The sequence below is a fragment of the Thrips palmi genome, unplaced genomic scaffold, assembly GCF_012932325.1.
Source record: "Thrips palmi isolate BJ-2018 unplaced genomic scaffold, TpBJ-2018v1 HiC_scaffold_16, whole genome shotgun sequence".
NCBI lineage: Eukaryota > Metazoa > Arthropoda > Insecta > Thysanoptera > Thripidae > Thrips > Thrips palmi.
This window is the reverse complement of record NW_023144625.1, coordinates 13,058,061-13,082,245: the sequence shown is the minus strand read 5'-3', so window position 1 is coordinate 13,082,245 and position 24,185 is coordinate 13,058,061. Positions and strand designations below refer to the sequence as shown.

The window sequence follows — 24,185 nt, the reverse complement described above, 5'->3', positions numbered from 1 at the left end:
ATGACAAATGTCAACACAAGAAGCTGAAAGAAAGAAGAAAGAGTCGGAGCCTGGTGAAAAGTGACAATGGAGTTCCTTTCATTTATCTCTGCTCGCAGTTTCGGATTCCTGAGAATATTGTCGCTTTCGACATCTTTCTAAGACACGAGTGCGGGCAGAAGCTGCTGAAACATCTTTCCTAGCGCCCTGCAAATCCCTAAAAATGGCAAGAGTGACGTGGGAAAAGCCGCCCGTCGGCAGTGTACATCGGTCAGTTAGACGTCACGCCGTGCTCACGTGACGCGACGTGAACGCACTCAGTGGCAGTGGCTTTGCCCAGCTGCTTTGCCAGGCTGCTGCTGCTGCCGCCCCAGCCTTTCGTGACCAGCAGACCAGCAGACGTTCCATCACATATTTAAGCTGCAACCATTTTCCCGTGGATTCATTTGGTTTTTCCTCGACGAAGCGGGAAATGGAGGAAGGCAGCACAGTTTCCACGTCCACAGCCCCAGCAGAGGGGGGTGCACACGTCGGGTGTTGTCACTACCAACGGAGATCAAAGTTTGTCGTAAGTACTTGAGGCAATAGCAGAAAATTGCTGCCCATTGAGTTGGCAGAATGGCTCGTAAAAACCAGGAAATTTTATTTGTACTGCCCTGTGCTTGCGACTAGGATGTATGCCCCGATCATGGCCCAGTTTAGATCATTTGTATTTCCATGTACTCGTAAATAAGGAGAAAAGGGGTTCAGATTTTTTTTTACTGAAGATGCTCCCATTGGAGCCTCTAAACTTGAACCTCTAAAGTCGTTCGAAAATTTCACATTGACGTGACGTCGTCTCATTTATCGTAGTCAATCTCCACCAACAAAATTTATCAGTATTTACCAGGAAAAATACGGTTGCTATCTAATTGCCTATCATCCAGGTCAATTTAGGGATGAACTTGACTCATGTTGTTACATTACACTGACCAGGACAGTAATGTTTACTGCCAATAAACAACAACATCTGCTGATTTACACTCCAAAATAGAGTCTCTAAATCACTGAGATCCTACTGCTGTCTATTTTAATTTGTTTTTCCTTCACAAACAATTGTTACCACTTGTCAAATTTAGTTCCAAATATTCCTTTGTAATAATAAAAATATCTACAATAACTTAAGGCTGGGAGGTTTGATGCAGCACTTTTGGATGTGAATGTATTAAATTTTGCAACTTAAACTTTTTGATTGTGTTTGATAGTATTGTAGTAATGCTGTTTTGTTCAATTTCAGACTCCTTGCTGTAACAAGGTTTATACATGCCGTTTCTGCCATGACGAAAATGAAAGTCATCCTGTCAATAGAAAAGATGTTACCGAACTGGTCTGCACAAGTTGTAATACAAGGCAGAAGGTCCAGGCCCGTTGTGAGAAGTGCAATCTTTCCTTTGGCAAGGTATGTTATATTTCCTTTCACAATGATCAGTAAATATTTATTTTACACGCTTACGATAATGTGTTTCCATTATTCTTCGTCAGTACACCTGCTTAGAATGCAAACTCTTTGACGATGAAGACAAAAAGCAGTACCATTGTGATGGCTGTGGAATTTGCCGCATTGGAGGCAGAGACAAGTTTTTCCACTGTGAGAAATGCAACATGTGTCTTCCTATCAAGCTTCTTAACAAACACAAGGTTTGCCTATTGAAAAGAAAATCTATATTTGGTACCACACTGAGCTTGTGGTTTATTAATCATTTTCTTCATGTTTAGTGTGTTGAGAATGTGTCTCGTGGCAACTGCCCTGTTTGCCTTGAAGATATACATACCTCTCGTATGCCCTGCCATATACCCGACTGTGGGCATCTATTGCATCGCAATTGTTTTGAAGAACTTCTCACCTTTGGGCACTATGCTTGTCCAATCTGCCAAACATCTTTGCTTGATATGAGCAAGGTACATTATCCATTACTAAATATCTATTCTGTACTTCTTTTGACATTTTCATTTTCAGACTGTTCGCTAACTGGTATTTATTCACCCTTTTCAGCTGTGGAAATATTTTGATGAAGAGATTAAAAACACACCCATGCCGGAGGAGTTTTTGAATTTTAAAGCTGAGATACTGTGCAAAGACTGCCACAAGGTTTGTTATTTCTTTGCCTGTAACAAATTAACCATTTAGCTTGATTAAAGCTAATAAGCTTTAAATTTGACAGGAGTCCACAGTCACATTCCATGTGGTTGCCTTAAAATGTGCCAATTGTGGTTCATACAACACATGTCGGATAAAAGGTTCTCCGTTTTCTATGGGTAGGTTGGCTTATTAAATACCTGGTTTAACTTTGTTTCAATTTTCCCAGATTTTTTTTAAATCAAGAGTTTTAATTGGTTAATGTGTTAACAGACGCCGCCCGAGGCAACTCGAGCCGTGACGACCAGCTCCCTGGACCATCAACCTCAGCATCGCTGTCCTTGCCTCGCGCATTAACGCTGGCATCCGCTGCGTCTGCATCTGCATCTTCATCTGCATCTACATCTGCTTCTTCTTCATCTGTGCCAGATGCAGCAGCTTCATCAGCCACTGCATCATCCACTCCAGTGTCTCTATCACCTTCTCTGGAGAATTCTGCTCCCAAGAACCCACCACCATCATCATCAACAGCATCATCAGAGTGACATTTTAGTATCTTCAGTGATTTTTAGACCTCAAGTTTGCTTGTGTTCTTTAGCTATGTCTATATAACTCAGCTTTACCAAGTACATGACCATTAGAATGCAATTTTATTGAAGTGCACAATCAGTGTAAATTGTGCTCAGAATAACATGTCGAGGTTTTCCTTTGAGTCCTTTTATGCTAATTTATCTTTAGTTGTTACAAAGCTGTTGTGTTTGTGATTTTTGTTAGTTAAACTTTCACTTTACAAATGGGGGTATTGAAAAGCTATGTAATAAAATGTATATTGAAGAACGACATGCAGTAATGCAAATAAGTTCTCAGTTACCATCGCTCAATAGGACGATTAAGAGCCAGCATATACTGTGTACATAGAGTACATACATGATCTGACTTGTTGCAACTCTCCTCGCAATTCATTTTCCTAGAGTAAGTTAATTCATGTGTCTTGGTCTGTTCCTCTTCAAAATCTATCATTATTGCTGGCAGTTGTGAGGATTTTGAGGGGATTTCATTGAACATGTTAAAACATGTGGCACTGGGAAATGACTAAACCTGTTTTCTAAATTAACTTAAGAATGGAAATTGTTATTGTTTATTGTGTGTTGTGAAAACAATTACTTGAGACTGTACAAACTGTTTATGGTGTATGGAACTGAATGATTAATGTTCCAGAAACAAACAATTTCACCAATCCTTCATTGGCATTATAATTTTAATCATCAATCCTGGTGAAGAATGAGTAAGGTGTTGGGTAGTTAAGGATATGTTTGCTTCACAAATGTCTCATGTCTGAAGACAGACAGGGTATTGTTTTACATTTTTTACTCTGGCATTTTATAACTCTGTTGATAAGTCCTGAACACTATTTTGATGTTATTTTGTTGGGTTTTCTTAAGTATTGTCGCATTTGTAAGTAAATTACTAATTGACCGGGTTTGAACTGTGTGATTACTGGTTTTTACAAGTATTGTTTGTACTTGGCATTCCCCTGTGAAGTTTATTCATTCCTTCATATACTAAAATTGATAATGACACATCACAGTCTGCTGTATGTTTCTTGTAAGTGCCTAACTTGTCTGATTAGGTTATAACGACCCACTCTGCTGGTACGTTCTGTGACAAGCTATATTGAGCAATAATGACATGTTTTTAAAATCATTTGCTACTCTATGTTTCGTTCCATTGTTTGCACAAATGTTGTATGCGTGGCATTTTGTTTCCTTCATCTTGAATGTTTTCAACCCTCGAAACTAAGGAATATTGAAAAGCTTAATCAAATTGAATGTAACTTGTTCAGTAGGATTAAACATTCCAGTTGACATTAAGGATAAAGTAGAATTGTTCTGTTGATTTGCTTTTGTCCTCCACTTGTTGTTGATAGTAGATTATATTTTAAGTCAATAAGCTTTAGAAATTCTATCATGATCTATAACATTGTTTTCTTGATAATTTGTGCAAGTGCAAAGATGTACTTTATAGAATATGCTTTTAGCGTGAAGTTGTTATCTTTTTAGTAGATTTAGTTTGTTATTTTTCTGTTTTATAGCAGAGTTTCTTGCAGGGAATTATGTTCATTTTGTAATGTTATTTAAATGTGAATGAAGTGATAAACAAAATGGAAGATAGCTTTCTTTTGTGTATGTGTTAAATAGTGATTCATAGCAAGGTAACAAAAAAAAAATGTTTTCTTTAACTTTTGCTGTAACTCACAGAACAGAAAATATGGGAATAGTGCAATCTAGACTTAGTCTGGCGCCTTTGACTAGACCAAAACAACAAGCTCCTGCATCATAAAAATACGGAGGAGTGTAACTTTTTTACATGTTTGTACCAAGTACAGATTTGTAATAGAGAAGATACGACAGCCTCTCCAATGAGTTTCTGAAATTTATAAATGAATTGTAATACTTTAAGTTACCTATTAACTTAGTAATAAATATATTTGCTTAATAAGCATTGCATTCTCTTTCCAACTATTATCAAGCTTCACAAATTATTTGAATAAGTTTGAAATGAACACAAACACTTGCACAATCTAATGGATCTTTTTCCATGGTACAGATCTAAAAGTAGGAACAAGCTGGTTACTAAAAATATACTCTTGTAAAATATGCATAACATGCAGAAAAACTATAAAAACTGACAGGTACTGTATCCATGCCCACTTCACCACCTGCCAAAAGCCAGGCCTGTACACAATTGAACTTTCAGGTATGGCAATTCTTAAGGTAATGGGGAAAGGCTCGTCCTCGTCCCGACCTGAAGCCCACAGATTGTACTGATTTATCAAAGTTGTACTGTAGTTACGCTGAGAATAAGTTAAGATTAAATCTTTTAGACTGGAGCTATCAGCCAGAAGAGAGGAACTGAACAAAGCTTCCGCTGTTCTATAGTCCACAGGCTTCTTTTGAGTGAACCTGTGAAGAAGAAGAACTTATTTTTAATTGACAAAAGCACTTGTACTGTACTCAATCATCTGATGTTAAAAAGTTGCTAGCTTACCTCAAATCAGCAGCAACATCCAAACCTGCCCCAGGCACACCACATGTCGATTCAACAGCTGCTAAAGATTGCATACGGAGATGGCAAATATTGGAGATATAAAAGTCCAAAGCCAAGATAAGCCTGACTGAGTAGACAGACTCATTCCGCAGCAATGGCACCTTCACATTGACTGTTATGAAATCTATTTTTCCATCACGATTAGTGTCTTCTTCGTATGACTTGAAGAGACAATGACGTTGGAAATTGTCATTCAAGCTGAACTGAGCACGGCACTGAATCGGGTTCTGGGGAATGCTAGTTTCAAGTACAAGAAGGTAATCATGAGTGAATTTGACATCTGGCTGTTCTTGATAAATGTCACTTTTCAGCCAGAATCCATTACTTCTGTACGACACAACAAGTGGCAAAATAATCACGAACAAGGATGATATGACGAATACGACAGTTGCTTTCGAGCAAAGAGTTGTTTTGTACCGATAAGATACTGGCTGAGTAAACACCTCATACACCGCCATTTTTAAACAAACCTCTTCGAGCGCCGTTCTGCTGCCGCTGTCGCCAATCGACCACTTCCGACCAGGTAGAGACGTGCCGAATGCTTTTGTCGCGGTTAGAGAAGATTGTCAAAAATGAAACGCTCTTATTAAGGCAACAGGCCTCTCCACGGGATAGGACGGGAAGGACAGGCCAAGAGAATGAAAGTTACCTTCCCTATGGGCCTTCCCTGCCTGACGGCGGGCACGGCTTATCAAACGTATCAAGGGGGCCGATTAATCCAGATTGAGGCCGCCATCTTTTTTGAGCAGACGGTTTTTTGTTGTAGGCCTACTCTCCAATTTTTGTCTAATTGATTATTGGAGACGACCAAATGCTGTGGCCGAGCTGAAAAAGTGTCCGGAGGTGAAGTGCGAGTGCGGATCGCTGGGAGTAGTTGCTGGCGTTGGGGGTCCTAAGTGTAGCGGAGGAGCGGGGCTGGGCGGACCGAGGAGGCGAGCCGAGTGAAGCAAACGGGTCTCGCTAGGCAGAGCAGAGCCAGCCCAGGAGAGCGCTGGTGACCAGACAAGGATCTTGGCCTTGCAGGGCTGGGGCCAGGCTGGACTCAATTTACCTTGTCTAGTAGTTTAGTGAAGCCCTGAGCAAGATGAGCCGCAGCGGCGAGGCGTCCAAAGTGAACGTGCCGGATGATTTGCGCGACATTCTGCTCGAGTTCACCATCAATTACCTCCTGGAGCAGCCGCCGGACATCATCGACTACGCTGTCGACTTCTTCAAAAAGCTGCAAGAAAATCGCCGGGCCGCTCCACCCAGGGAGAATGCTCCAGTTTCTCCCGACGACTCTATCCTCTCCAACGAAGATGGTGAGTTTTCTTAACGCTGGTCCGCAGGTTGGTGATGGGCTACCTGTTTGGTGGTGACATGGGATTCGCCCTATGCAGTCATGTGTCGTTTTATAGTCACCTGTCACTTCTTGAGTTGATAGCACGGATATTTCCGTACTTGACTGAATTCTCTGATTTGTTTGTTCCTTCCTTTTAGGAATAATATATTGAATTATGACCTGTTGAACTCATTTTTTCAAGTATCCACTCATGTATAGATATAGCCCACCTTTTGGATATTCCTTTACCATATTATAAATTACAGTTTTGCAATGGAATAATTTCTGCCATGTGTGTTTCCTGGTAAAATTAAAATTTATTGTTTCCCAGTTATTGCAAATTAATTTATTCTAAACCAATAAATAGTTTTTAAAAATGTGCGGTTTGTACACTGGTCTATAGATCTTTTGTAAAGACTTATGTGAAGAATCTTTTTGGCTCTACGAAGTTATTGGGTAAAGATTGAACATATTTGTGTTCTACATTGGATTTTTTTGTCTGTGCAGAGCCTCCTGTAGGAAGATTCTCTATCAGGAGGAAGTCAGTTTTTGCAGAACAGTATGATCCTGAGGAAGATGACGAAGAAGAGGGTGCAAAGGTTTGTGTAATGTTTTACACTTTTCATTAGTACCTTTTAAGATGCTGAGATAATGTTAATCCTGTTTTTGTTAGGTTGTTTTCCCTAAATCAGATGAGCAGAGGGCAAGATTAGCCGACAGTGTTAAAAATATTCTGCTTTTCCGCTCATTGGATAAGGTTTGTATTACATTTTTATGGCAAGTAACTAGTTGCTGATGTTTTATAGTTAACTCAAATTCAACATAAAATTTCAGGAGCAAATGACAGAAGTTTTGGATGCCATGTTTGAGAAGATTGTCACCTCTGGGGACTATATTATTAGGCAGGGAGATGATGGTGACAACTTTTATGTCATAGAAAGGTAAGAGTAAGGTCACTTGCCTCTTTTTACTTGACAATTTTTTCATTTGTCTCTTCAAATTGGTTTTTATTCTATCTTACAGTGGCATTTATCATGCATTTGTTTCTGATGGCTCATCAGAACCTAAGAAAGTCCACACTTATGAAAACTGTGGTAGTTTTGGAGAATTGGCTTTGCTCTACAATATGCCACGTGCTGCCACAGTTCAGGCAGCCTCTGCGGGAGCATTGTGGGCCATGGACCGTCAAACTTTCCGCCGCATTGTGCTCAAAAGTGCTTTCCGTAAACGGAAGATGTATGAAAAGCTTATTGATTGTGTGCCAATGCTCAAGTCTCTTCAGGTAATGTCTTTAAACTTATCATCTGGGAATTTTTTTCTATCAAGTTATTAACCACTTCAACATATTTATTAATTTGTTCTGCATCTTTGCAGGCATATGAGCGCATGAATCTTGCTGATGCTCTTTTGCCACGTCAATTCATTGATGGCCAATGCATTATAAGACAAGGTGCATCTGCAGATGGCATGTACTTTGTGGAAGAGGGGACCGTTCGTATTGCTATTCAGGGTGATAGCAGTAATCAAATAGATGTAAGTAGTTCATTCGCTGTGGGCTGGTAGAAACTTTCATACACCTAACCATGTACTTTACACTAACACTCTATTTTTTCCCTGTAGATAAACACAGTGCAGAAGGGTGGATATTTTGGTGAGCTAGCTCTGGTCACTCACAAACCTCGTGCTGCTTCTGTGTATGCTGTTGGCAAAGTCAAATTAGCTTGTAAGTATTGTTTTGGTTTTATGTTCCTCATTTGGTGAGCTTCTCATTAATTTTTGGACTCCTTTTGCTTCACAGTCCTGGATGTGGAAGCTTTTGAGCGCCTCCTTGGGCCCTGCATGGAGCTCATGAAGCGCAGCATAGACGATTATGAAGATCAGCTCGTCCGCATCTTTGGTTCCAAAAATAACATCACTGACATCCGATGAACTGTAATCACAGTCTCATCTCAGCCAAATTTAGGCTTCGGGTCTCGCGGCACCTAGGTCCACAAATCTGCTCTCCTTCATATGGTAGTCTGTCATAAACCTCCTGTCTGAAAAAAAAAATTATGTTGCTTGTGTGGAGCTCTTGTTCTCCATAGGAAATGTTTGTGGTGTTGCTTCCCCTCCCTTTCTCCCCCTCCCGATAGACTGCTAGTGTAATTGTACATCACAAATGTGTAGAGCTGATGTTTTCCCCTTCAGAAGCTTTGATACAAAATCGTGTTTTGGGCTAATGCTCAATGTTTGTTTCCTTTTTTTCTTGCTTTATTCTTCTGTTTTAAAATTTTAAGTGTACAACCCTCTTATATTTCTGGGTAAAATTGATCCAGAATTTGTTTTTACATTTGATTTTGCTAACTCAACTTACGGATGTGTTCTTTAATCCAATGAGTAAAGTTACATTTTCTGTTCAGGTTGTCATATTTTAACTTTGACAGAACTGCCCTCCTTTCATTTAAGCTCTGTTAGATGTCCCATGTTTGTGTGTCAGCTAGTTGCTAATAGTTTTATTGAGTGGACATCATGATTTTGGTTTACTTCCCTTTTCCTTCATACCACAATTATGGTATGATGGAATTTAGAAATTGATTGTTGCATGTAAAGCTAATTGTGTGTAAATGTGTACATGTTGTAAGACTGCATCCTTTCTTAATAATTCATCTTTCACATATCAGAGCATTTATCAAATAACCTTGTTTTCTTGCGCCTTTATAAAATGGTGTGGCATCTTAAACTCCTTGTACTGTAAATGCACTAGCCATCGAATTTTAAACTCATGCAAACTTTATCCAAGCTTTTGTACTTGGTTGTTGAAAGATGCCTCATTCATTAACCTGCTTTTCTCTTTTTGTAACATTAGACAGTTCAATCCTCTGTATGTCTAGAAGAGGTGCCTCATTTCTTTCCTTCCAATGTTTTATGTTATACACGTGGATCTGTGTTGAACATTCCGACTGCTTATCATTAATGTTATTGGGTGCCTTGCGGGCAGGGCAAAAGATGCATTGAGTCAAGAATAATAATTCTAAGAGACTGTTCAGTTAGAATTGTTCCAACAAGCCAGTGTAGCTGCCAGCCAGCGTGGTTGTTGAACGCAGTGCCATTGGGTCGGGTGTCTGCTCATCAACAACTTGTTAGGGTATTATTTTATAAAATTGGAAACCCTCATTAATATTCACTCCTTATTCATTCCTCTGTCCACAGCTATCCATTTCCTTCCCTTTAAGTTCATTGCTTTGTGTGCTAACTTAAATTACAACATGAAAGGTTTTGGTATCATAAGTAGGGGTAAGTGATCATTTTTGTTGGGCTGTCTTGTAAACATATTTTAAGGGTCCAAGGCTGGTGGGAGGGGCTTGAGACAATAGTGTTGGAGCTAACCTTTGGAAGAGGGGATTTATCCATTGAGTGGGCCCTTTCAGTAATAATATTGGCACCCCCTTTGCATAATAGTTCCTGTTAAGTAATCATCACATTTTCAATTTATTTTTCTCTCTTGGTCACTGTCTTTGTCTCTGACACATGCATGCAATATTTTATGTCATACTTTACTTAAATGTATTGCTGGGGTGCCAACTATCCTCGCTCAAAGAGATGCAGTAAGTAAATCTCCCAACCGTTGGACGGCCCAACCAACCAAGTTTCTTGCAAATATTTTTGTTATTTAGTTTCCATGGTTATCCGTTGAGATGCATTAGGAAATTATTACAATTTTAATACACAGTATTATGGAGATGGCCAGGTAAACGTCAGAAAGTTGATCCTACTACCTACTCTAAGCTTAAGTTATCTATAGTTTTGAATCTTGTGATAATGAACCCTATAAGACTCTGGAGTGTGTGTGATAGTGGCTTTGACTTGCTTGAACATTCAATAGTTTCAGTTCTAATCTCTGGGCCTTTGCAGTTCTGGTTCTCTTGGTTGCTTTGAGTTGCTATTTTAGGTTTTTGTTATGTAACTTCAATTATTTCATTGGGAAGTGCTGCTTCTCTTCTTCACTTTGGACTAATTGCACTATAAGCTGAGCTCCTTGCCATTTAAAAGATGCATTTTTGATCCAAGCTTAGTTACAGAGTTTGTGTCCTTAAGTTTTCTCCAGGCCATATTTTGTGCCATTGTACTCATAGTTGTTAAGTTCTCTTGGACTGACTATAGGTGACTGAAGTCTGTTGTAACTGGCACATAGTCTCTGAGAAACATTAAGCTTGTGCCTCTTGATGACTCTTAAAACAGATTTTTACATCCAGTTTTGAATGTCTCAAGTCTGCATCAGTCATGCCACTATCACCACATAGATATAAATTTATATTAATTTTCTTATCTAAAGAGAATCTTACTTATACCAAATTGGAATCTTGCCTGGGAACTGGCTTCTCTTCAAGAAAGCTGCTTTCAGTGTAATGAGTGTAGCGCACAAGTATCTTCATTTGGACTCAGCTTCAAAGCATGGTACATTTCATGGATGGTTAAAATTTATGTCTAGTTTAGGAAAAATTCCCGTCTTGAATTGCATTGATGCTTTGTAACTGACTCCTCTCTCCCTTTTCTTGTACATTCATTCTATTTACCCCCTCATTTTGATTTCTATAATCTTTTCATTATGTGTTGTTTTGTCTCTCAAGGCACAAAATTTTAATTAACTTTGCTCATTATTATTGAAATGCTGGCAAGCAGATGCTGGGAATCTGTATCTATTTATTTTTTCCCCATCTCATTACTAACTCCTGTCATTTTTTTTTCTTCTATTGTCGAATTTCATGCAGTCATACCTCTTAAGGGCCCTTTGCAGTGTTGTATGTAATGTGAATTATGATGTTTTTTCCTTTTAGTACCTAAACCCAGTGGTTAGTATCTTAATCTTAGTGCTTTCTTGTTCTGTTAATAACAGAGAGTCATTAACATGTTGTTGGTTTTTGTGTATGTTTCCTTGCTATGTAAGCCCCTTTAATTGTCAGTTTAAGTGAGCCAATTTGTTTGAGATGTGCCTCAGTTAGAATTTATCTATGTATTGGAGGTGTGTTGTAGTGGTAGTAGCTCCCCATCTTGTATTTATTTATTTCATGCAGTTGCAAGATCATTGCCCATTGCAGAAAGAAATGCATCACTTCATCTGGTGTCCTGATCATTGCATGTCAATGTGTTTTCCCCTTTTAATTTCTATGGCCCATCATAAGGACAACTTTCCTGATATACCATTTCTGCGTGATGCATTGAGTAGTTTTTATGTAGTTGAATGGATATTTGTGGGCAGTTTGTTGCCTCTAGCAATATGTTTTTAAAAGAATGTAGTATCCTACATTATCATTTGTTTGTTTTACTGTTGTTGTTACTTTTAAGTTTACTTCTTGTTATGAATCTAGTGTTTGTGTTTTATCAGCTAGAATTCAGTTTTTGAGAGATTGCTCGGTCTGCAGATGTGAACTAACTTCCTGCAGAGAGTAACTGCACTTTGTTTCAAGTTGGATGGCCAATTGAAAGTTGGTGGCAACACAATTTAATTTTGACAAAAAGGATGACCTTCTGTTTTTATGTTTTGACATTCAACAAGAAAAATGGTTGTGACTCCACATTCTGGTTCAGTTGTATTCATTTCATCATTTTCCTGTCTGATGTGAGACTAATCAAATTTATCTTAATAACTTTTATACCACTTTATTATTTTTTTGTGAATTGTATGATGAAAAAGTTAATAAAAGTGTTATCTCCCATATTTCTATGTAAATAATCATTAAATCTGTATCGAAATTGATAAGCCAAGATGTGTGTGTTTAGTGTCTTCAGTGTTGTAGTGGTATTTCCTCTGCTATATGTGAGTGGAGGAATGATTGTTTGTTTTCCGGCCCTGCTCCCACCCCCGAGTCACAGGGTGTCTGAGAATTAATGTCATGTTTGCTGTTACTCATCCTAGTTTATTAGAAAGAGCTACACAGCAATTCCTAAATGGTATTATGTAGTAACGAACTGATTGTACACAGCTTATTATCATAACAAAAAAAATTTCATTTTGGCATGCGTCAGCCTTTTTTAAATTTAGAAATATAGATGAGAATTTAAATAGACTTTGCCACAAAAAAAAGGTTTATTTTGATTCTTTTAAATCAGTGTATCTCAGTATCTGACTTTCTCTTGTCTTCATCCCAAGCTTGGACCAACTTGCTGTGACACCTCCCAAGTATGTTATGCCAGAAAAATGGAAAAGCTACCAAAAAAAAAGTCCATGGCAAAAATATTTATTCTTGCGAGACTAGTTGTGTATTGTGTTTGTGTTAAGATTTGTGAAATTTGTGACCCTCTCCCCTATCCCCGAATTATATGACCTTGATTTGTATCTTTGATCCATAAATATATGTGACTATAAATATATATATATATATTAAAAAAAACATTTATCAAGCTGTGATCAAAGAAAACAGAACTCTTAACTCTCAGATTATTTTTGCAAATCTAATGAAACCGGTGCCTTTCTTTTGGATTCGAATTTGGTTTTTCTCTTATTATGAGTAAGTGCATTGAGTTCGGTTATTTTTTTGGTTATGATTCTGTATCAAACATTTTATTCGAGTTGAGAGTTTTGTATGTCTTTGTCTATGCTCCATATCGCAGGCTAGTAAGTGTCGCATGCTCTAGCCCTGAAATCTGTTTTCCTCTAGTCTCGGCTCCTGCACTTTTGATTGTGTAGGCTAATGAGCTGGTTAATTAAATCCTGGTTGCAGTTGTTTTGAGTATAATGATGTTTGCAGCTTTCTGCTGTGGGTCATGTTGCTAATACGTCCTGTGTAATTAGGTGTGAACTACTCCAATTGGTTGCTAAAAGCAGATATGGATTCAAATGCCCTTTTTCCTGGGAATGGATTTAACCAATAGATAATCAAGTGTTCTTTGAATTGTGAGTGTAGTCAAGTCAAGTGAATAATAAAATCAATAATATGATGTTCAAGGGTTTAAGCAAGGGTGAGTTGCTTGAATGTATTGAAAATGCTCTATCTTGAGGGAACACATGTCCAGATTTCTTGTTTGGGTTTCTTGTGCTGTGAAAGTTTGTGCATGACACGATTGCCTGTTAACAGAAACACAGGAAAAAAAAAGAAACTGCCTGGTTGCAACCTACATTTGTTAACCCTGGCCTTTGGTGTGTTCTGTTGGAGTTCCCCAATATCGCTATGTAGGCTAGTATTACTAAAATCATACCAGTATTTCAGTTGTAACTGGTCTCGGAGAAATATAATTGGTACATCAAAAAAAATGTGTTTTGAGTTTTTGCCACCTGTTACCCAGATTGGTGGTTATGAGGAGGTTCCCTGAGGTTCCATTGTGCCACGGTGCCACATACACATATGATCTGAAGAAACATACTTTGTAGAACAGCACAGCTTATTTATTCTACTCAAATTGAGTATTTACACTCAAGTTGCTGAATTATTTCTTGCATTGGACAAAAGAGGAATCACTTATAGGTGACAAGTTGAACACAAGTTTTCAGACCTTTGAAGTTGTCTAAGTTGTCTTGCACAGTGTGTCTGAATGCTTGAAGTGCAGTGGAGACGCAAGCACTTCGTACACAGTATACAAAGGATTGGACGGAAAATGATTTTCCTTTCAGTTTGAAAGAGGGGGGAGGGGGAGGATATTGTCTTTGCACTATCACAGAATTTTCAAACGGTCTACGCACATGCTGCCCACACTACATCGTGATGATGCACATTGAGAACCGGAGTGGCGAAGGAACGTTTTCCGGTCAGGAGGGGTGGCCGGTCGCCGTCTTTTGCCCCTTCATGAACGGAACTTAGCCTCCCCTGGCACCGTTCCCACGCCCCCATGGAACACAACTAAACATACGTACAATAAGTTATGAATGGAGACTCCTCTCGAGCTTCGGAGTTATGACCTGACAGTGAACCATCAATGGAACCGGTCTCTAAAATCCCATTTGCTGACTCCATGGTATCCGGGTCACTCCCTACGATTGATCTGTTGGTCGGTACAGTTCCGCTTCCGCCACGATTCTTGTCTTTGGACGACGTCTGGAACAACTCCTGTTGGCAGGCTTGGCTGGGGCACGCGGGCTCACGAGTGCAGCAGCAGGTAGTCCTGGAGCGGCCCGGGCAGCCCCAGCGAGGCCACCCCTGCGTGCAGCTTGGCGGGCCCCAGAGCGCGGCGCACGGCGCGGCGGCACAGGACACGAAGGTCTTGGGGACGACTCCAGTGCCTCGCCATGGCCGTCTTGATCTGGAGGAAGACGGGGCCCAGGACGCGGTAGCAGCGGCTGTGCCGGAACATGGTCCGCAGCACCAGGCCGTGCATGTGGCGGGGCCGGTCCGCCATGGCGTGCGACACGAGCGCCAGCGTGCGCAGGCAGCCCTCGTCCAGGCGGCGGCGCCGGATCACGGCGCGGAGGAACCACGCGAACACGGCGGGCGGGTCGGGCTGGCTGGCGGCGCTGGCGGCGAGGACCTGGTCCTGGAGGCCCTGGCCCTGGCCCTGGCCCGGGTCGCCGCGGTCCAGGAGGCTGGGCGACGGCGGCATCCGCAGGCTGTGGCCCTCCACCTCGTGGCCCCAGACCGTGGCGCCGTGGTTGAGCAGCAGGCGCGTGGTGTCCAGGGCGTCGTCCAGGGCGGCCACGGCGTACGACAGCAGCGACCGGCCCTCGCGGTTCACGGCGTTGGCGTCGCACCCCGCGGCCAACAGCAGCGCCGCGACGCGCGCCGCGTCCGCCCACCGGCCGGCCGTCAGCAGGCGGCGGCCCGCGAGCAGCAGCGGCGTGTGGCCGCCCGCGTCCCGCCCGGCCAGCCAGCAGTCCGGAGGACCAGCGCCCCGAGGGCCCCGCCCCGGCGGCACGGCCAGCACGGCCTCGCGGCCGCACGCACACACGCGCACGCCCCGTTCGGCACACGGCCGCACCGTCACGCCGTTGACGGTCACGCCGTCGACGAGGCGGGGAGCGTCGCCGGGCTGCACTAGCAGGCGCAGCGCCAGCAGCACGTCGTCGAAGCAGCGGTCCAGGTCGCCCGACAGGAGGTGAAGCAGAGGCTGCACGCACGGCCCCGCGCACGTGCACGACGAGGCGCCGGCCCCGGGGATGGCTTCCAAGCGGTCCAAGCTCGACGAGGAGTCCGACGAGGACTCGGGGTCAAAGTCTCCGGCCGGACGTCGCTGCAACCACAGAAGGCCAGCGGCGTTTAGTTTAGAGCCCTTCTGCGGCGATGGAGTCGGTGCGTCATGTCTGGAGCCGGCCACGCGGCGTCTTTCTCTGCCTCACCTGCTGGATCACCACGCTCCGTCGCTTAGGCTGTGCCCCCACTGCAAATGACAAGACAGCGTGTTAGACAGTGACGACCCCGGGCTGCGGAAGTTTGCCCGCCGCGCCCCACCCCTTCTGCAATTCCACCCCCTACCCGCCCCGCCCCACCCCCTCTGCAACTCCGCCCCGCCCGCCCGCCCCGCCCCCCCCGCCCCCCGCCCCGCCCCGCCCCGCGCTTCACCCGCTCCGTGTCACGGGATGACGGGCTGCGGGGCTGCGCGCAGAGCTTGCCGGGGGGAGGCTGGGGCCCAGGAAGGAAAAGGATGACTCCCCCTCCCCTGTCCCGTGCGTGCCGTTTGAGTAAAGTGGAAGGGGGAGGGGGGGAAAAGCAGAGCCGAACAGGGACCCGGGACCCGGGAGGGACCAGGGAGGGGCGGTGAAAGGTGAGCGGGGGTAAAGAGGGGTGCTAGGTCGACCAGAACCGACCCGAGGAGTGAGTGCACAGGGTCATTCACCCGAAATGCTGTGCGTTGCGCGGTGCGTTTGGTTCGGGGTTGTGGCAGGGGAGGGGGAGGGGGAAGCGCCAGGGGTGGCCGGCAGGCCGCGGCAGGCCGGCAGGGCGGAGCGCGCTTTGTGCGCCGGGCAGGGCACGGCACGGCGTCCTTCCGGATTACGGTCATTAGAAGACGTCCACCACTTTGGGCCCTCGCCGCTGAAAGCGCTGGCTGGAGGGTAAGCACTGAAAGCGTCGGCTTGCCGCTGAAGGCGGTGAAAGGCCGGCTCACACTAGGCAGCCCCAAGCGACGTAAGCGTCGGGTCGCCTTTCGGGACGAGAGCAGAGAGAGAAGGGTGAGATTCTCCCCGCAGAGAAGGGTAATCAGTTGAGAGAGAGAAAAATGAAATAATCACCATTCGGACCGCAGATGCTGCACACCGGGCGGCGGCGGTCAGGACACGCCCCGTTTGGGACGGCGCCGAAGGTGGGGGCATGGAGGGCCCCCTCCGAGGCGGGGCCGGGGGTGCAGAGGGAGGGGGCCGCGCCGCGAGGGCCCCCCTTGCCGTCGGCCAGGCCCAGCACGTGGCCGAAGTCCGGGCAGGCCTCGGGGCAGGCCTCGGGGCAGGCCCTGCAGGCTGGCCCCAGCTGCAGCTGGAGCACCTGGACGCCCCACAGGGAGTCGTCCGCCTGGCCGGCGTCGCCGCGCTCTCGGCTGCAGAAAGAACAGAAACAAAAACTCAGTTAGAAGTGGAGGCAAAAACAAGAAGCGCGCACACATCGAGCGGAGCCGCTGGACACAGGAAAAAACGCCTGTGAAGTGCGGCATAGGCCGCCACGCAACACACGCGTGCTCTACGGGACGGCCCACGCTGCAGGCGCCCCGCCACCGCGGCGCCCCATCAGGTGGTGGAAACAGCAGGGTCATCCTTCACCCCGCAGTGTCAGAACCATTTGGGCGGCAGGCGCGTCCGTTGGCGAGGACGGCCACAGTGAGGGGACTGGGGACTGGCGGCGGCTGGATTTGGAAGCCGGAAGAGCCGGGCACGGCACGGCACGGCGCGGGCGCTTGCTGGGTGGCGTCGGCACCAACGGCAGTCCCTCCCCCTCCCCCTCCCCCTGACCGGGCGTTGACCTAGGACCCGGACCCCGGAGAAGCTGCTGTGCGTTCGGGGTGGAGGGGTTGGAGAGGGGCGATGCACCCCTCGGTGGTTGCTTACTCTTGCCCCCCCCCCCCTCCCCTGCTCTCTTCGACGCGCCCCGCCCTGCAGGCCGATTCCGAGAGCCACTTTCGTCGCCCTGTCTCCCTCGCACCTATACGGGACGCCCCACGAGTGCTAGAGAGACAGAGCGACGAAAGCGCCCCTCGGAATGAGGCGGCCGCCATAACTCACCCCGTTCTCTTTGCTCGCCTTTCCCTTCCAGCTGCGCCGTTTCGCCGGTTGAGCCAAGTTCCTACTTCCTCCTTCCTGGTGCGGTCGAGCTTCGGCGGGGAGGGGGGGCGGGAGATAAGAGTGGCGTTGGCCGGGGAGGGCTGGGGAGTGATTTGGGGGCGTGCGGGCGGGCCGCGGGCTTGGCGGGCTAGAGGACCGAGACACACGCACGGCCCCGTGGCGGCACGGTTAGGACCGGCAGGGGAGGGAAGGGGTGGAAGGCAGGTGGAAGGGGTGGAAGGGGTGGAAGGGGTGAAAGGGGCAGGGGGAGCGCGCCCGTCCGCACCAACGACCTTAGTGCAAAGCATCCCGAAAACCCTTCGCTCGCTCCAGCAGCGCGGCGGCTCGGCTCGGCTCGGCTCGGCGGGTCGTGGCGAAAAGGCCGTCTTAATCGCTGGCGCGTCCAGGATTGTCTTTTTCGGGGTTCGAGGTCCTGCCTCACTTTTCAAGCCAGCTGATTTTGTCCGTCGCTCCTCTGCGGTTGGTGATCGCACCCTTCGAGTGCGAGAGAGACAGAGCGACGAAAGCACTGTTCGGAGTCAGCCACCTTGTGTCGGGCTGATTTGGGCGCCGGGCTGCGAGGTGCAACCGTGCAACCGTGCAACGCCCATACAGGTGTGCATCGGGGCGCGGTGGGGCGTGGCGGGGAGGGGCGCGGCGGGGTGCGGTGTGGTGGGGCGCGCCCGGGCCTTCCGTTCATTGGCACCGCGCGGCAGCAGCGGCAGCAGCTCGGCCACGGCGGCGAGGCGGCAAGGTGGCAGCACAGGCGGCCCAGCCAGGGCCCAGCCAGCTAGGGCCCATTGACCGGTCATTGCCAAAATGCCTTCCAAGCAGCTCGGCCAGGCTATACTTGGCGGCGCCCGGCCCCGCCCCGCCCCGCCGCGCCACACCTCGCCCGCATACCTTCCGCCTCATCAGGGGGAAAGGTGGAAGGGCGGAGAGGGAAAGGGGGAGGGGGTCAGTGCAGCGCAAGGCAAGGCCCGCTCCTTCGGCGCCGCCCGCTGCCGCATTCTAATTTTTATTCCGTAAGGCTCTCGCTGGGACTACGCGACTATGCCCCGCCCGGCACGGCCCGGCCCGGCCCGGCTCGGCAGTGAGACTAGGGAAACGGAGTGAAACGCCTTGCGGTGCGTTTACCCCCTGGGGAAAGGGAGTGGGTAAGTTAGCATGTTGGCGCCTTTGCCTTCATTCAGCCGAATCGACTATCCATTAGTGGGGCGCGAGGAGCAAGGCGCGAGGTGGCGGTGCAGCCCGTGCCCCCGCCAGCCAATTTGGCCATTCAGGCGTGTGGGCAGGTATGCGCGGACGTGCTGGAGCGGGGCCCGTAAATTTGAACGGGTTCCGGGGGCGCTGCACTCCGCTGCGCTCGACGCATTGGGCGCCGCTCAGCGCAGCGCCGTGCCTGGCCTGGCCCGGCCGTGCCGCGACGCCTTGAGACGACGCCTGCCTGGACGCGGCGCGCGGCGCGGTCGCCGGGCAAAGCGGCAAAGCGCGTGGTGGCGGCGGAGGGGAGCGGAGATGTGCTGTCAATGCCCTCGCGTTGCCGCTGCCCTGCCCTGACTCCAGCGCCACTCCAGCCCAGCCTGCCATGTGCTCAACGCACTGATGACTTCTGTAATTCTGTCACCGCCGCTGCATGCCTTGCCGCGTGGGAACCGCGGTCCCGGTTGCACACAGACTCAGACACACAGACACACAGACACACACACACACACACACACCAAAGGGGGCCGCAGCTGTCCGTCGACCGTTCCCCTCCTGGCGAACAGCGAAATTTCGCGTTGGTTTCCTGCATCTCCCCTCTCCCCTTTTTGCCCAGGAGAGGGGAGAGCGTCGCGCTGCCTCCGCGGCGACAGGACAGGGCGAAATGCAGCCTCGGTTCAATCACACCCTCCGGTGCCGTCGCCGTCGCTGGGCGCGTCGCTGGACGCAAAAGTTGGGATTGGAATGTTATTGTGGCCGGTCCGCGAAGTGCGACTAATGACCGCAAACCTGTTCGCGCTTCGGCCGCTTCGCGCACCGCGTCCGCGGCGTGGCGGCGCGTGGCGTGGCGGGGGAGGGGGAGGGGCACCGCCGAGGCACCGCCGGGGCACCGCTACAGCAGCCACAGCACAACTACTCCCGTTGGGCGAGAGAGGAGCAGGTTCGGAGTGCAGTTATCCTCACAGCTGACTCCACGCGGAGTTCATGACCTCGCCCGGCCCCTACCCCGCCCCTCTCACTCCCACACTGTCTGCTGTCCGCGCCGTCCGCGCGCGGTTCCGCGGTTCCGCGGTTCCGCACTCTGCCGGCCAGGCGACTCTGCGCTGCACCGCGCTGTCTGCGCTGTCTGCGCTGTGCGGGTGAGAATAGAAAGTGTCGAAAGGAGAGCGTCGCGGAGCCGAGAGCCGACTGCACCGCCAGCCGACACGGCGCGGTGCGGTGCAGTCGGAGCGGTGCCCGCCAATGGCCCATGGCTTGCCAGGCTTGCCGCCGTGCGCCTTGCCCGCCCCGCCGCGGCTCTGGAGGGAGCAGCCCGGGCCGCGGTAGGGTCCTTGACCGCTTAACAGTCGGTACGCGTTGGTGATAAGAAACCTATTTCCAAACTTAATCGGTCGAGTCGAAGCGTGCGTGTGAACGCCGAGGTGGTCGCGTCGCGTCGCGTCGCGAGGTGAAGGGCCCATCGGGGCAGGAAGAGGAGGGGGCGGGGGAGGTGCAGCGAGGCGGCGCGCAGGGACACCGCTTTCACCGGGCCGCCTTATCAGACACATGTTTCGGGTTGCGGCTGACTCTGACTTTCGGGGGCGGCTAGGCTCGCGGTTCGCAGCCTTTGTCCTTCGGCATTGTGCGCCGCATAGGCTGCTGCTGCGGCGGGGCGGGGCGGGGCGGCGCAGCGGGGCGAGGCGGGACGGAGCAGCAGTGCTTCGGTTTGGTTCGGTTCGACGACCGAGCAGGCCGAGGCACTGGCGGGGCACGGCTGGGGCACGCCGCCGTCGGCCCGCCGAGCCAAGCCGTGCGCCGTTGCCCCGCGGCGGGGATGCCGGCCGAAACGCGGGGGGCGTAAGGGCGCGGTGGTGGGGCCTTGGCCCTGTGGCCCTGGCCCTGTGGCCCTGTGGCCCCGGCCCTGCAGCCAGCCCGCGGTCGAGGCCCGTGGCTATGTCCGGCCCGTCCGCGAGATGATAGACAATCCGGAGATCTGATTGGCCGATCGCCTCCAGCTCATCCCGCGCCTCGCCGCCGCCGTGGGCCGGCCTGGGCTGGGCCGCCAGGCCGCCAGGCCCCTCGCAGGATGACCGTTGCACGCCGACCCCGCCCCGCCTGCGCCCCGCACGCCGCACGCGGAACAGAGGCGATGACCTATGTCTCCCCCTCCCCCCGCGCCACTGCCCCCGTGCCCGTGCCGGCCAGACGCGCGGGGCCCTCCGCGTCCGCGCCGTCCGCGCTTCTCCAGAACCGCGATCAGCGGCTCGGCGAGGCGGGGCTGGCGGGGCCGGTGGGGCTGGCAAGGGAGACAGCGACAATCGCTGCAAGGAGTGATGCCCTCCCCGCGGTGGTTGCACCAAGCCAATGCCCGAGGCAGAGGCAATGCCCGAGGCAAAGCACGAGGCAAAGCACGAGGCAAAACCCAAGGCAACATCCAAGGCAACACCCAAGGCAACATCCAAGGCAATGCCCAAGACTCTGGGGCCTCGCGCCGCCACTGCCGCACGCCGCGTAAGGCCTAGGCGCGCGGGGAATGCCCTGCCTGCCGCCTCCGCCGAGCCCCGCGGCCACGCCCCGCCGGACTGCCGGACCGCCAGCGTCAGAGCGTCAGTGGGCGGATTGGTGCGACAGGCCGGACCCCGGGCCACGTGACAAAAATGCGTCAATCCATTCATTACGCCACGCCATCGTGGAGGCCACCCACCACAGCCACGGTGCGACGTCACGAGACAGGATAGGGTCATCGCCGTTCGCACGACACTGCTCCGCAAAGAGACTTACCTGGCTATGTTGCTCGGAGTGGTGACCCGCAGAGTTCGAACTCGGTGTTCCTTCATGGCGGCGGCTAGTCCCGCAGGTCGCCCGGAACGTCACACCCGGTGCACTGGTGGACGTCCACCACGCTCGCGCCGCGTAGCGCCGCGTTCCGCTGGGGCCTTCCCCGCGATGTGGCGCCGCGCCGCGCGCTGTGCCACGGCCACGGGTACCGCAGTACCGCGCGAGGTACCGGTGCGGCCCGGTCGTCGGTCGCAGTGGTTCTGCCGAGCCGAGCAGCGAGCAGCCCGAGCTGGCTGGGCGGGCTGGCCCGGCCCGACCGTCCGGACACTGCACTACGCCCCACCCCGCCCCACCCCGCCCCGCCTTGGCTTGGAGACGCTTCGCGCGGCTTCGCCCGGCTTGGCGCGGCGCTGCGCGGCCGTGGAGCAACGCGGCTGCGGCGGCGGCTAGGCGATGCAGCAAGGGCGGAGTCTAGGAGTCCCGTGGCTCGGCCTGCATCAAGGCCTGCATGGCCTCGCCTGGCACGGCTGCACTACGGCCTACGCGCGGCGAGGCGGGGCGGGGCGGCGGCGGGCCGAGGCAGTCATAGCGGGCAGGACTAGGCAGGACTAGCGACCAGCCCGTGGGAAGGGGTAGGGACGACTGTAACAGTGTAACGGATCGGTGGGGTCACTGCGCTTTCCCCGTGCCCTGCCCGGCCGTGCCGCCGTGCCCCCTCTCGCGGACAGCTGATGCCTCCCCCGCCCCGCCGCCCCGGCTCGACCGCCTCCAGAAGGGCACTGCTGCAATGTAAGGGTGCGCCGCGCTGCGCTGCCTCTGGCTGTGGCTCGCGGTCTCGCTCGCGGTGCAGCAGGGCGTCGGCACCGACCGGAGCGACGCACCGCGCGCACCGCGTGTGGGGCAGGGCGTCGGCCGTCGGCCGGGCGTCGCCTTCGCGCACGCACACGCGCACGCCGGCACGCCGACGCCGCCAGATGCCTCCAGGCGTCTGGCCGAGACGTTAGGCCCCGCCGCCAGGCCGCCAGGCCATGGCACGGGGCCGGTGACCGAACTCGACTGGATAGGAGGAGTCTTTGGCCGCGCTCCGGTCCCGATCCCGGTCCGCGCCGAGCCATGGGCCGAGCCGTGCACCGGTCCGCGAGCGGCGAGCTCCCCTCCTCAAGGCTGCCGATGTAATGTTTTTCAGCGGCCGCGGCTGGTGGATGGCGGATGCCCTTGCCGGCAAAACTGTCCAAAACGGGGTCGCTGATCTGCACGCCGAGTCCCTCGGGGTCGCCGCGAACGCTGGCCGAATGCTGCAGCAGGCCGCGATAATTTCCACGATGCGCCGGAGAGCATGAGCAACAACAAGTGGTTTTGCAATTTGCGTTCCTTTAGTTTCAATCGTTGATGGTGGTGGTGGTGGTTGCAGGTAGCGGCAGGGGCTTGGCGTCAGTCCCTCGGTCAGTCCTCCACGATGACGCCCTGGTCCAGGAGCGCCAGGCGACGCTTCACCTCCCACACGGACATGCCGCGCGGCTTGCCCGCGCCGTGCAGCTTCTCTCGCAGGATGAAGTCCCCGAGCGACCCCACGTTGCCCATGTAGTCCGAGACCCCGGTGCTCACTCTTAGGATGCGCCGCTCCGTCTCTGCGGGGCCAGAATCGTGTTTGTCGCTGTCTCTCTCGTACCTGTACGACGCGAGCAACATTCGCTAGTAGCATTACCGTTCGGCACGAGGTTGTCTCTGTAGCGAAATCTCGGAGGCTCCGCAGCCAGCGTCATGATGGACTTGGGGTCCCTGTACGAGCATCGCTGCGTGGACAAGGGCGTCGACCAGTTCGGTGGCAGAGGCACGATCTTGGCGTCACGCGTTTTCTTGGACTCAAAATCACCTGGACACAATCATGGCGATAATAATGATAATAATTTAGTTGTTTTTTTTTTTAAATAAATTTATTAAATTGAATGGCTCACCAAGCTTGCAGAAATCAACTTGGTATAAACTTTGCCCATCTCGCTGATATTGTTGTTTTGCCAATTTCAGATCTGGCATGTGATTTTGATACGCCTAGTTAAAATACAGTATTTTCTAAATATTATGTTGTTTTCTAGATCAAGTGGGGGGAGATTTCAGAAAACAAATCGGGCTTACTCTGTGAAGAACGCAAGCAGGATCCTCATAAACAGCATCAGCAGGCAACAGGTGTTTCAAACTCTCATCAGGAACTAGATATTGCTTCCAAGGGGAGGACACGGGATTTGAATCATGTGGTGGGGTGTATGGCAGTCTGCAAAAGGCATGGGATTGCTTCAGTATAAACTGTGAAAACAAAATCAAAACTTACACATAAATATGTAAATTACAATGATCCTTTCTTCTGGGTGTAATCCAATCGGTAGATTGTCCTAAAATCCATATCTGTTCCATAAAGCGACATTTTGACAGAGTTTTATGTTTCTTTGGGTTCCAAACTAAAATTTAGAATGTTACAAATAATTTAAAATTCACTAGAAAAATTTCAATGAAGTGGAATTGTTGCCAGACACCTGTAGAGCTTGCATTGTTGAACA

At 50.2% G+C, this 24,185-nt stretch overlaps 5 protein-coding genes across 5 annotated transcripts; 2 read left to right on the top strand and 3 right to left on the bottom strand.

Moving 5' to 3' along the window:
* Nucleotides 1–48: 48 nt before the first annotated feature.
* LOC117643088 (RING finger and CHY zinc finger domain-containing protein 1) lies at nt 49–4,594 on the top strand. The gene is made up of 7 exons (XM_034381752.1): nt 49–547; nt 1,256–1,417; nt 1,501–1,656; nt 1,735–1,917; nt 2,012–2,107; nt 2,181–2,274; nt 2,369–4,594. Exons 1-7 carry the CDS (start codon nt 452–454, stop codon nt 2,638–2,640), a joined length of 1,059 nt encoding a protein of 352 aa, XP_034237643.1. The 5' UTR covers nt 49–451; the 3' UTR covers nt 2,641–4,594.
* Nucleotides 4,265–5,790, bottom strand: LOC117643089 (transmembrane protein 231-like). The gene is made up of 2 exons (XM_034381753.1): nt 5,144–5,790; nt 4,265–5,058 (listed from the first exon to the last, which is right to left on the bottom strand). The coding sequence occupies exons 1-2, from the start codon at nt 5,659–5,661 to the stop codon at nt 4,677–4,679; spliced, it is 900 nt and encodes a 299-aa protein (XP_034237644.1). The 5' UTR covers nt 5,662–5,790; the 3' UTR covers nt 4,265–4,676.
* Nucleotides 5,791–5,944: 154 nt separating this feature from the next.
* Nucleotides 5,945–12,219, top strand: LOC117643087 (cAMP-dependent protein kinase type II regulatory subunit). Its single transcript, XM_034381751.1, has 8 exons — nt 5,945–6,504; nt 7,032–7,123; nt 7,198–7,281; nt 7,359–7,465; nt 7,548–7,806; nt 7,899–8,057; nt 8,145–8,247; nt 8,323–12,219. The coding sequence occupies exons 1-8, from the start codon at nt 6,288–6,290 to the stop codon at nt 8,451–8,453; spliced, it is 1,152 nt and encodes a 383-aa protein (XP_034237642.1). The 5' UTR covers nt 5,945–6,287; the 3' UTR covers nt 8,454–12,219.
* A 1,649-nt stretch (nt 12,220–13,868) lies between these two features.
* On the bottom strand, nt 13,869–21,940 carry LOC117643086. The gene is made up of 5 exons (XM_034381749.1): nt 21,637–21,940; nt 16,657–16,955; nt 15,766–15,806; nt 15,025–15,659; nt 13,869–14,946 (listed from the first exon to the last, which is right to left on the bottom strand). Exons 1-5 carry the CDS (start codon nt 21,690–21,692, stop codon nt 14,574–14,576), a joined length of 1,404 nt encoding a protein of 467 aa, XP_034237640.1. The 5' UTR covers nt 21,693–21,940; the 3' UTR covers nt 13,869–14,573.
* A 763-nt stretch (nt 21,941–22,703) lies between these two features.
* On the bottom strand, nt 22,704–24,116 carry LOC117642094. Its single transcript, XM_034379930.1, has 5 exons — nt 23,979–24,116; nt 23,767–23,902; nt 23,589–23,682; nt 23,339–23,506; nt 22,704–23,261 (listed from the first exon to the last, which is right to left on the bottom strand). Exons 1-5 carry the CDS (start codon nt 24,050–24,052, stop codon nt 23,077–23,079), a joined length of 657 nt encoding a protein of 218 aa, XP_034235821.1. The 5' UTR covers nt 24,053–24,116; the 3' UTR covers nt 22,704–23,076.
* Between the last annotated feature and the right edge of the window lie 69 nt (nt 24,117–24,185).